The sequence below is a fragment of the Orcinus orca genome, chromosome 18 (assembly GCF_937001465.1).
Source record: "Orcinus orca chromosome 18, mOrcOrc1.1, whole genome shotgun sequence".
Lineage (NCBI taxonomy): Eukaryota > Metazoa > Chordata > Mammalia > Artiodactyla > Delphinidae > Orcinus > Orcinus orca.
Window position 1 is genome coordinate 77,440,394 of NC_064576.1, and position 12,036 is coordinate 77,452,429.

Here is a 12,036-nt window from a genome sequence, read left to right on the forward strand (position 1 = left end):
GGGGGGGTATGTTTAGTAAGAAACTGCTAAACTGTCTTCCGAAGTGGCTGCACCAGTCTGTGTTCCCACCGGCAGTGAGGGAGCGCTCCTGCTGCTCTACACCCTCAGCAGCGTTTGGTGTTCTGGATTTGGACCTTTCTCCTAGGGGTGGGGTGGTATCTCATTGTTTTGCTTTGCATTTCCCTAAAGACCATGTGATGTTGAACATCTTTTCATGTGCTTATTTGACACCTGTATGTCTTCTTTGGTGAGGTGTCTGTTAAGGACCTGGGTCCATTTTTAACCAGATGGTTTGTTTTCTTATTGTTAAATTTTAAGAGTTCTTTTTATATGTTGGATAATAGTCTTTTATCAGAGATGTCTTTTGTACATATTTCCTCCCAGTCTGTGGCTTATTGTCTTATTCTCTTGACAGTGTCTTTCACAGAGCAGAGGTGTTTAATTTTAGTGAAGTCCAGCTTATCAATTCTTTCTTTCATGGATCATGCCTTGTTATTTTGCTAAAAAGTCATTGCCAAACCCAAGGTCATCTAGATTTTCTCCTATGTTATCTTTTAGGAATTTTATGGGTTTTTGTTTTTTTGACCACGCTGTGTGTCATGTAGGATCTTAGTTCCCCGACCGGGGGCCAAACCCGCACCCCCTGCATTGGAAGCATGGAGTTGTAACCATTGGACTGCCTTACAGTTACACATTTTACATTTAGGTCTTACAGTTACACATTTTACATTTACAGTTACACATTTTACATTTAGGTCTATGATCCAGTTTGAGTTGATTTTTGTGAAAGGCGTAAGGTCTATCTGTATCTTGATTCTTTTTTTTTTTTTTTTGGTATGTGGATGTCCAGTAGTTAAGTACCATTTGTTGAAGACTTTTTTTGGCTCCATTGCAGTTTACTACTTTGTTAAAGATCATTTGACTTCACGTATGTAGGTCTGTTTCTGGTTTCTGTATTCTGTGCCGTTGATCTATTTATTCTTTCTCCAATACCATACTGTCTCGGTTATTGTAGATTTATAGTAAGTTGAGTTGTGTCAGTTCTCTGACTTTGTTCTTGTCCTTAAGGTCACAAAGATTTAGTCCTATATTTTCTTCTAAGAGTTTTATGTGGGTCTGTCATATGGTAGGTCTGTGATCCATTGTACGTTTTGTGGAGATATAAGGTATAACAGGATCCTGTTGTTCCTGCATCATTTGTTGAAAAAGGTATTTTTTTTCCGGTCGAATTGTTTTGGCCCCCTTGTATAAAATCACCTGGCTGTAAATGTGCCAGTATTTCAAGATTATTTAGTCTTCTCTCTGTCTCTTTCATATCCATTTGAAGTTTAGGATCAGTTTATCAATTTCTGCAAAAAAGGCAGCTGGGATTTTGATAGGGATTATGTTGAATCTGTAGATCAGTTTGAGGAGAACTGCCATGTTAACAAATGGCAAAATATTAAGTTTTCCAATGCATGAACATGGGATGTCTTTCCATTTTTTTAGATCTTTAGTTTCTTTCAACACTGTTTTATAGTTTTCAGAGTAGAAGTTTGAACTTCTTCTGTTAAATTTATTCTGAGTATTTTATTTTTTAATTCAATTATAAATGGAGTTGATTTTACAATTATTTTTGTGTTCATAGTGGTGTATAGAAAAACAAATTTTTGTATATTGATCTTGTACCATGTAGCTTTGCTGAACTTATTTTTTAGTTCAAATAGTATTTTTCTGGATTTTCTGTGTATATGTCTTCTGCAAACCTTTTTTTTGGGGGGTGGGGGCAGTGCCATGCAGCATATGGGATCTTAGTTCCCCCACCAGGGATGGAACCCGTGCTCCATGCGTTGGGAGCGTGGGGTCTTAACCACTGGACCGCCAGGGAAGTCCCTGCAAACCATTATTTTTCTTAAAGGATTATTACATGTAGGTTTTATACATGTAGAAGATGATTTAGGAAAGCATCCTCCACTCCAGGCCTGGTGCAAAGTCTATAGCTCCTGGGCTTTGGCAGGTGTTAAAATCATCTCCTGGCCCAGTGAGCTAATTGCTCTGGCCATTCTGCCCTGGTCTTACTGTCTTGAAAGATCTGAGATGAAATCCACCTGCTTTTCATTCTGTTTTAGATTATTATTGTGTAAAGAAAGTACCCTAGTCCTAGGATCCTCTGTTATACCACCACCCCATTTACAAATGGGCGCTAGGATTCTGGATGGTCTGGTCTCTACCTTTCTCTCCGAACTCTCTTTGTCCTCTTTCTGTTGGTGCTGCACCCACAGGCCAAGTTTCCTTCTGCCCTGGCACCTTTGCAGGTGAACTTTTCCCTTGCCTCCTAGTTGTGCCTCCGTCATTCACTCCAGACCAGGTCAGGTTTCTTTTGATGTGGCTTTTTTTTTTTTTTAATTTACATTTTTGGCTGCGTTGGGTCTTTGTTGCTGCGTGTGGGCTTTCTGTAGTTGCGGCGAGCAGGGGCTACTCTTGGTTGTGGTGCACGGGCTTCTCATTGCGGTGGCTTCTCTTGTTGTGGAGCACGGGCTGTAGGCGCGTGGGCTCAGTAGTTGTAGCTCGCAGACTCTAGAGCGCAGGCTCAGTAGTCGTGGCGCACGGACCCAGTTGCTCCGTGGCATGTGGGATCTTCCCGGACCAGGGCTCGAACCCGTGTCCCCTGCATTGGCAGGCGGATTCTTAACCACTGCACCACCAGGGAAGCCCCTGCTGCGGCTCCTGATATGCATGTTATACACACTTCTCTCCCATTTAGCCCACTTGTCCATTGTAATTTTCCTTTTGTTAGCCTGCTGGAGCAGTACCTGTTTACTGCTTGTCTGGAGGCTCAGGAAAGCACAGGCAGTGTTTTGTCCACTGTGTTGTCCACACTGTGCAGTATCTAGCATGTAGTAACAGGTGCCTAACAAATAGATATGTTTTAGTCATTGAGACAAGGTGATTCAGAAGTAGTGTCTCCGTTCTTGGCTGTCTGTTCATGCTGCTCGTATTGTTTAGCCATTAGCTCACCTAGCGTCCGTAAATGCTTCGGGGTTTTGGCAATGCTAATCATAAATGACAATATCGTTTTGTAATAAGAATGCTTGGCAGGTATGTTTGGTATGTTGGCTTCAGTAATAATTCTTTTTTTAGTTTGGTTACACTGCCTTTTATTGGTATTCTATTTTTGTGTATCTGATTTGGTTTTGGTAAAAATTTTTTCAACTCAAGCTCTTGGGGAAAGCTAACTAGATCATAAAATAGTAACGGGACACAGAAGCTTTCACCTAAATTAGGATTTCCAGTAAAGCCAACGTTACTATTTGGAGGCAAGGCTTTGGAAAACATTCAGGTGAGGTCAGTTCTCCTTTATTTCAAAGGACTTTGGTTACTTGGACTAAGTGCTATGTGAGACCGGGCTCAGTGGTTCCGTGCTGTGCCAGAAATAGCAGTTTTTGTTGTTAGAAAAGTTAGTAGTGACAGAGATTAAAAATATAAGAAGAAAAGCTGGGCTTCCCCTTGCTTCTGAAATTTTGTTTTACTAATGAGGTGGGATAAAAAGAAGATGGGAAGATGGGGAAATTAAAGTATTCCTTTTGTAAAATGTCCATTGTTGCTACAAGATCTTCCTGTATTGTGAAGTTCTTATAAGAATAGGCAGTGGAGATTTTCAGACTTTCCATGTTTGCCTGAGGGTAATTTGTAGCTGTTGTGTGCCTCTTTTGTTGTTTTACTGTCGGTCACCACCACAAGATGATCCCCATACAGAAGGTGTTCATAGATGGACTAGACCTCATTTGCATGTGGAAGGCCCGGTGTGTTTCAGAGGTGACCACCCCCCTTCTGTTAAGAGCATGCACTTACAGGTCACACTGTGTGGTTGACACAGAAGACTTTGTGGGTTTATCCAGTGGCAGTCGTGGCCGCTGCGGCTGAGCTCTGTCCTCCTGGCTCCTCAGGTGTGTGTGGTGCTGGCCGGCGTGTCCAGGGCAGGGCAGGTGCTGCGTGTCTGTGCCTCTGGTTTCTCAGGAGCGGGTGAGCTTCCCCAGCAGAGAGCTTTAGAGCTCGGTAGGATGGCCGTGGGAGAAGGGCCAGGAGACGGAGAGTTAATTCTTCAGTGTGTGTGCGAGGTTGAGTTGACTTCCAGCTGTGACTGATTTCCAGGGGACTGAGAGCACAGAGCTCAGAAGACGGGCTGGGTTTTCGGACTTCAGAATTGCAGCCTTGCTCACAGACGGGCTTGTACGGTGTCCAGTGACAGGAGAGTCCTTGTATGGTAGCTCCTGGTTCTCGAAGTGGTGAAAACACGGCGAGGTGAAGTGATGTTGATGCGATGACAGATTTTTAAAAAGACATAGGATTATTAAAGGCTGAAAGCAGCTCTCTATGGCTGTCACGTGGGTTGAATTTTATTTGATCACAAAATGAATGATTCTGATACAAAATATAAATTACCTGAGTTTAGTATTTATTTTAGAAAAATATGTAAAGCCATAGCCCCAGAAAATTCTTGGTTTAAAATCTGATTTGAATTTTGGTAAATAATTGCTATTTAATGGTATCAATCTGGTGTGACTCATATGTCTCCTAAAATCTAACAAGCATATAATAAATGATCAATTAGTAAATAATCACTTCACTGTCAGACTTCTCTTTTATTGGTAATATATTTGGATAAAAATAAAGCAATATAATGTTGATATTATGACATGGCTGTTAAAGTAGTTCTGTGAACTGAAACTTCTGCAACTTTTAAATAGGAACCTGCTGCTTTATTAAAACTGTTAGAGACTATTGCTTTGTATAACAATTTTTTGGGAAAAGTTATTTTTGGATATCAGGAAGAGAGAAACATGATTAACATTTGTATATGATAGTCTAGGCTTGGAGAGAATTATAGGTTATTAAACAAGAACTTGAAAAAAGTAAAGATTTTTGAGAAGGAATAAAGGAAGATGCAAAACTAGGAAAGAAGGAGGAAATACTGCTTGATTTAAATTTTAAATCATTAAAAAAATATTGTCTTAAGAGAAGAAGTGATAGAATTTTAGTGATGGTCTTCTCCTTGTTGTTTTTAAAGTATTCTACATTAAGAATTATCTGGGGAGAAGTGGTATTTTGGGGTCACTTATACACAGATACAGAAATAGTTGGTAATACCAAATTAAAAGTTGAATTGAATGTGCAGAAACGGTCCAGATCTGCATGTGAAAGTCTGTTCACACTGTGATAAGCTTCTAACTAGCTTTTTAATTGAAAAGTAGTGCATGCGCCTTCTTAATAACAGTATTTCAGGCAACACAGAAGGGCCCTTATTCCCTCCTCTTTACAGGCAGCGCCTTCAGCAGATTCACAGTCCAGTGGGCTGACTACAACGTGTATTTCTTGTTCGAATAGCACTGTTCTTAAAAATTTGTTCCATTCATTACTGTACTGTTCTTTTTGCTGTTTTTATGTTAAGTTTGTATTAAAATGCTTTTGAAGATAATTACATGTTCTTTTCGTAGAGAGAGAGAGATTATTTATAACTAAGTCATACGGTTGTGTCTCACTGTACACACTGGAGCATGTGTTCATTCTTATTATGAACAACTGGTACCGGGTGGCAGTGCTAGGCTGGCTGGTAAAAGGGAAGGTGGGTTAGTCTGCAGTGCTGTAGGGTAACTCTTCAAAGAACAGTTAGTGTGGCCTCTGTGCCAGGAGCGCTACCAGTGAGCTTTCTTAATAGGAGGCAAATGTCGTGCCAGAGGTAAAGATCCTTTCCAGGTTTGGAGTTAAAAATAAAACTCACATGGAACTTTAAAATAATTATTGGAGAAAAGTATTTCATGATTGTGTCAGATATTAAAGTCTCAGATCTCCTTGTGCTGTAGGCAACATGCAAGGAATGACAATTCTAAAACCATGCTGGTCGTCAGCTTTTTAAGAACATTTGGCCATACAGACTGGGCACTGGGAATAGTGTGTTTGAAACAGGCCAAGACCAAGAGAAGCTAACATCAGGATTAAAAAAAATAAATAGAAGATTTGAGCATTATTTTGCACCTGATGTTTAGGTGAGCAATTGCATTTAATTCCATCTCATAGCTGGAAAAAAGGCTTCTCTCCAACTTACATCCTTCTGTTTCCTCTTAATGTAAGTAACTGATATCTATAAGTATTTATGGAGTGTCCACATTTTGTAATTGAATGAACGATAGCAAAGAGATCTTGGTCTAGGTCTCATTTCCTTTTGTAATATTTATTAATCTTTGACGTTAATCAACTCTCACTTGCTAAAGGACCTGGACAACCCCCTGTTGTTTTGTAACTGGCAGTCTTGGTCAGTTGCAGGGCTCTTCACTCACTTGAAACGAGCTTTTCCACATTTCCAAGACTAGCAAAGTCCATAAACACCACTCTTTGCGTCCGCCCCCAGCGCCCCTCCTCTGTGTTGGGCCTCTGAGGGGCCTCCGCTGCTCCTCACCTGAGGGCTGTGTGCATTTGCTCTGCCCAGGTGGCTGTGCGAATGAGACCCAGGACAGGTGGCCTGACCGTTTCATTACGGTTCAGTGACTCTGTCTCACATCCCACCTAAGGTAAAAGTAAAATCATGACACCGTTAGTGAGCAGATAAAGTATTAAGACATTCTGTTATTTTCCTCATGGAAAGTGTTTAGTGATGATACACATATTTTGTTTGTTAGATTTGGGTGTCTGACACAAAGTTTCTTACCATTTTAATGTCAGATTGCAACTCCTTAAAAAATGTAACTAGATTGTCATAATTTGTGCATCTTTGTTCAATGTAGAACTCAATATAAGTATTTAATAAATACTTTTCATTACTGAACAATTTATATACCAAAAAATTGCCTTTTAATTGAAAAAATAGGACATTGAAAATTAAGGGAATTAACCTGGAAAAGAAGTGGAATATTTTTTATGAAGTACAAAAACTTCGTCTTACTCTCAGGTGCTTTATTTCATGTGCTTGAGCCTCCTTGTTTTTTGGTGGTTTTTTTTTTTTTTGCGGTACACGGGCCTCTCACTGTTGTGGCCTCTCCCATTGTGGAGCACAGGCTCCAGACGCGCAGGCTCAGCAGCCATGGCTCACGGGCCCAGCCGCTCCGCGGCATGTGGGATCCTCCCGAACCGGGGGACGAACCCGTGTCCCCTGCATTGGCAGGCGGATTCTCAACCACTGCGCCACCAGGGAAGCCTGAGCCTCCTTGTTTTATGTCCCAACTTTTACTGTGGAAAATTCCAAAGGTGCACAAAAATAGAATACAGCTTCACCAGCTGTAAGTTTTATTTCCTCTCTGCTCTTCCAGCCCCAGATTATTGTGAAGCACATCCCAGACATCAGATTTCACCCACCACCATTTCAGTTTGCTTCTCTAAAGGATAATCAAGCCCCCGTTTTTAGATAACACATGGAAAGACCTAGTGTTTAGCTGTTGTGTTCTCTTCTGGGTGAGAGCCCAGTACTAACAATCTCACACCAGCTAGGTGCCTCGCGAGAAGATGAAGTCGTTCTAGAAGCTACGGACACACCAGTGGCTCTGGGTCAGGAGGCCCCGCGCTGCTGCTGTTTCAGAGTCCGGCAGCTCCTTCCTTTTGGCCCCAGTTCTCCCTGCCCTCCACAAGGGGGCAGACAGAAAGAGAAAAGTGAGATTTAAACGAACCTGGTTTGAGTTTCACTTTTATTCAGCAATTAAGTGCAGTCACAGAACTTTTCTGGAGTGATTGTTCAGAAACAAGCAATGGCTTCTTTTCTGAAAGAACTCTTGGTGCCCCTCCTTGCTCTTCAGACACAAAATAATATTAGTTATTTTAAAAGAGGGTTAAACAAAAATCTTTTAAAAAAATTTCCATAGCGTTGCCTTTAATTTTCTCTGTTAATGATTTGGGCTTTAATGAACATGTAGAATTTGAACTTATATCTAATTTTTGCAAACCGTAGTTTGGATAACTTGTTGAAATTTCTCATTGGGTGATGAGAATGGTCTAGCTCAGGGGTCCCCAACTTTTTGGCACCGGGGACCGGTTTCATGGAAGACGGTTTTTCCACGGGCGGGGCGGGGGGCGTGTTTCAGGCGGTGATGCGAGCGATGGCGGGGTTGGGGGGTTGGGGGGGTAGCGGCAGAGGAAGCTTCACGTGCTCGCCCACCGCTCACCTTCTGCCGTGTGGCCCGTTTCCTAACAGGCCGCGGGGCTGATGCTGGACCTCGGCTCGGGGGTTGGGGACCCCTGGTCTAGTTGGGCATTTGATGAGCGTGGAAGGGGCGTAACGCTGTCTGTGCCCAGACAGGTTTCTCCTTTCCTGAAACCTCAGTTACCGTGTCTGTGTCCCTGAATGAGTTATGTTCACAAACACCTGCAGGTGTATTTTATGGTTACTCTCTGTGTGGTAAAGACGGTGTTCTGTTTGAAGCAGCTTGACAGTGAACACCTGAACATCATAAGCGTTGCTTTTTAGCCTGGGATAGAGTTTTATGTAAAGTGATAATTGTCTTTGTGTGGAGTTGATGAGCTGATGTTTGGAAGTTCTTCTTCGGTAGGATGTATATTTGCTCCTCCTTTTCTCTTTTTGTTTCCCAGTAAGTGTATTTCTTTTGGGAAAATGCTATTTTTCCAAGCAGACTGTATGAAACTCACATTTTGTATAAGTGGTTTTAGCTGCTGTAAGATATTGGGGGACATGATGGGATCAACATGTAGAAATGGGTTCTTTTCTTGCATGTGTTTTGGCATCTGTTTTGCGTTAGTGTTTCTCCTCCTGTTGCCACCACTCAGATCACCTGTGCTCAGACTTTATGTACCCCTGCAGCATGATATATAATTATGATGAAACTGTTATCTACATTCCTCTAGCATTCTTTTTTTCAGCACTTAATGCCTTTTATTCCTTAGCTTCAGGCGTGAATTATGTAGCATATGTGAAGAGGCTTAAACTGTTTCCATTACATTCTTTCTGGATGGCTCCGTTATATTTAGGATATACTTACATTTTAGACAAAGTCGGAATGTTATTGTGGTTGACCTTGACCCCAGCTAACTGGGAAGACATTATATAGCCATGTTTGAGTCCTCGCAAAATGTGCTCCTGAAGCCCACGGAGTCCTGGCGGGAGGCCCTTCTGGACAGCAGGGTCATGGAGCTTTTCTTTACCGTAAGTCCTGCTCTCCCTCGCCACAGGGAAGCCACAGAAAAGTGCCACGGGAAGAATGCGTGCTTTTGTATCTTTTTTAAGTAAATCAAGACAGATTGCTTTTCTCCTCCAAAGCCTTCTCTCCTGATCAGTATATTTGCTTAAACAAAGATTATATAGAAATGTTTTTGCTGGTTTATTAAAATGTTATATAATTATGAAGGGTTTAACGTCGTAGAGCTCAAGCTTTTTGGTCTCAGGGCCTCTTTACGCTCTTAAAAATCATCGAGGACCCCGAAGGGCTTTTGTTTATGTGGGTTATAGCTATTAGTGTTTACCATGTTAAAAATTCAAACTGAGAACTTTAAAAAATAATTTATTAATTCACTTAAAAATAGCAATACCAAACCACTACATATTAACGTAAATAACATTTCAGTGAACAAATAGCTATGTTTTTTAAAACAAGCAGACAGAAAGTTTAGTGAGAAGAGTGGCATTGTTGACATTTTTGCAGACCTCTCCAATGTCTGGTGTCACAGAAGACAGCCAGGCCCTCTCATCTGCTGCTGCGTTCGCTCAGTTGCAGTGTTCTACAGTCACGTAGAACGTGGGTGTGTGACGGTAGGAATGGAAAAGGCAAACACTGCCTCAGTGGTATTATGAGAGTAGTTTTGACCTTACAGACAACCTGACAGGGTGTCAGGAACCTTTGGGGACCCCTGGGCCGCACTTTGAGAAGTGCTGTTCTAGAGCAGTACACTTGTTGTGTACTGATGAGCAGCCGTGGGTTAAGTTAGAGTTACTGAATAACAGTTTATTTCAGCTGTAACTTTCAAATACCAGGAAGTTAGGAATGTGCTCCCATGTTTGCCCTAGAGGGCCCCCCAGTGTAATAGTCAAAAGCTGGAGAAAATATGGAAAATACGTGTGTGTGTAGTATGTGTGTGTGTGTTTTGGATACAGGTTTGCAGATGTAGGGCAAGCATGCAAGTTAGTTAGGTATAATGACTAGGGCAAAAGTCCAAATAAAGACCAATTAAAAAGAAAAAAGAAAGCTATTTTGCTAAATCCCAACCATTAATTATAGTTTACCTTTTCATGTGTTTTAAAGGTACTATTCACGAGCCTTACAAATTTCACCCCTAGGTGTACATAAAAATATTTTTCTATAGAAATGTTCAGACTGAGTATTACCTTGCATTTTCTTCTTTAAATCCGAGAAATGATGGCTAAAAACGTTATCAGTATCAAAGATAATTGTAACTACATTTTAACATTCTGTTGCCTGCCTCTGGCAGAAATTGTTTTGATGTGTATCCAAGTTCAGTTCTCTGTGTTATTCATTTGACTGAAATTGGATCCCGTTCCAGCAGTTTTTGAAAAGGTGAAAAACTTGCTGGCAGTGCTGGAAACAGCTCCCCTGTCTGAACAGCTGTCTGGACGCAGTAGACAGCTGCTCCTGTCAGCTGGGAGCCTCCACATGCAGATAACTTCTGCATCTGAAAGTTAACCCCTTTCACCTTGTGATTTTAACAGTTTTGTGTTTGTGGCCTATTACTTTTTCATGTATGCACTTATGAACAATTTTAATTTTGTTATTTGTTAGAAAAATGTCAGTGACTAATCTTTTCATTCACTTTTTTTTTTAAAGTTTATTTTCAGTTATGTGAATTCATTGCCTATTTGAAGCAGTTTTCCACTGCATGTCACTTTTTCTCTAGATCTGAATCGCTGCACTTATGTGTACTGTGTCGTGGCCTCGAGACCCAGCTGTGACCCGTCTGGGTTCAGGAGACCTTAGATGGCCTTCTGCCCCCTACAAGTTCACAAGCTTCTCCAGTTTTCTTCTTTCCATTAGGTGTTGGAGAAACCACTCTCCTTAGTTTTTCCTTTTTGACATATTCTTCCTGATCTCATTTATGGTCTCTTCTTTCTCTGCTCGTTGCATAAATACTGGTGTTCCTATCTCAGTTCTCAGCTTTGCTGACTGTGTACGTGTTCCTTGGGCTTCTTTTTCCACTCGTAGCTCACGGAGCGACACTTCTGCACCAAGGACTCCTCGTCTGTATTCAGCACAGGCTGCTCCTGTGTCCCAGAGCCTCGTAATCCTCGCGCTGGGCGCTTTAACTTGGATGCCCGAAGTCGTCTCGGATTCAGTGTGTTCCCATAGGACTCAGCGTCTTACTAACGTACTTTTCTTTATTCCTTGTCCGTATTTCTTGTCTTGCTTCTCCAGTCACCTCCCTGGGTCTTCCGCTAGACTTTGCTTTTCTTTATCCCTCTGCTTTTCCCTATTCAGGTGGTGAATTCAGGTTTTAATTTGTGTAACATGGTTCAGATATGGTAGAATTCCTTTGTAGTGGAAGAGAGCAAGAATCTACCGTGTTACGTAAGAATCAGCCATTGATTTATCATGTTTTATGTGGTTCATATTTTAGGAAACATAAGTATGCCCAGTAAAGTCAGGCTCTGAGGACAGTTTCTTATTTTTATTTAATTTAATTACATAATCCATGTTGGCTGTTTCTTTTGCTTCCTCATGTCTGGACCAGGATTGAGCAACCATTTGGCTGTGTGGGTGGAGAAGCAGCCCTCTGTGGTCCCAGGTTGCGTTGTCTCTGTCATGTTTAAATGTTGATAAGGTTAAAAAAACAAGGTGACAGAAATGTAGTTACAGTTTTCAGATAAGGAACTTCAGAATAAGCTGTGTTCAGAAGTTCTTGAATAGAATGGATATATGGATTTGTGATTGTACTTTAAATTTACTATATATAAAACTTAGAATGTATTTTGAAAAACCCTTGTGTTCTAGACCAGGGATTGGCTGGGTAGAATATTAGGCTTTGCAGGTCATTAGTTCTCTGAGGCAGCTTCAGCTCTGGCCTCCCAGTACAAGCAGTTACAGCAAAACTTCACTGATGGCTGTTACAACG

The 12,036-nt window shown here is 41.4% G+C and overlaps 1 protein-coding gene across 4 annotated transcripts in view; it reads left to right on the forward strand.

Moving 5' to 3' along the window:
* Positions 1-12,036, forward strand: part of XPO4 (exportin 4) — a 103,510-nt gene that overhangs the window by 42,754 nt on the left and 48,720 nt on the right. For 3 of the 4 annotated variants that reach the window (XM_033409356.2, XM_049701248.1, XM_049701246.1), the window contains exon 7: positions 9,009-9,121. The exons of the other annotated variant lie outside the window; for it this stretch is intronic. In XM_033409356.2, the coding sequence (XP_033265247.1) occupies positions 9,009-9,121 (113 nt within the window). The remainder of the gene's footprint in view (positions 1-9,008; positions 9,122-12,036) is intronic. 4 annotated transcript variants of the gene reach the window in all.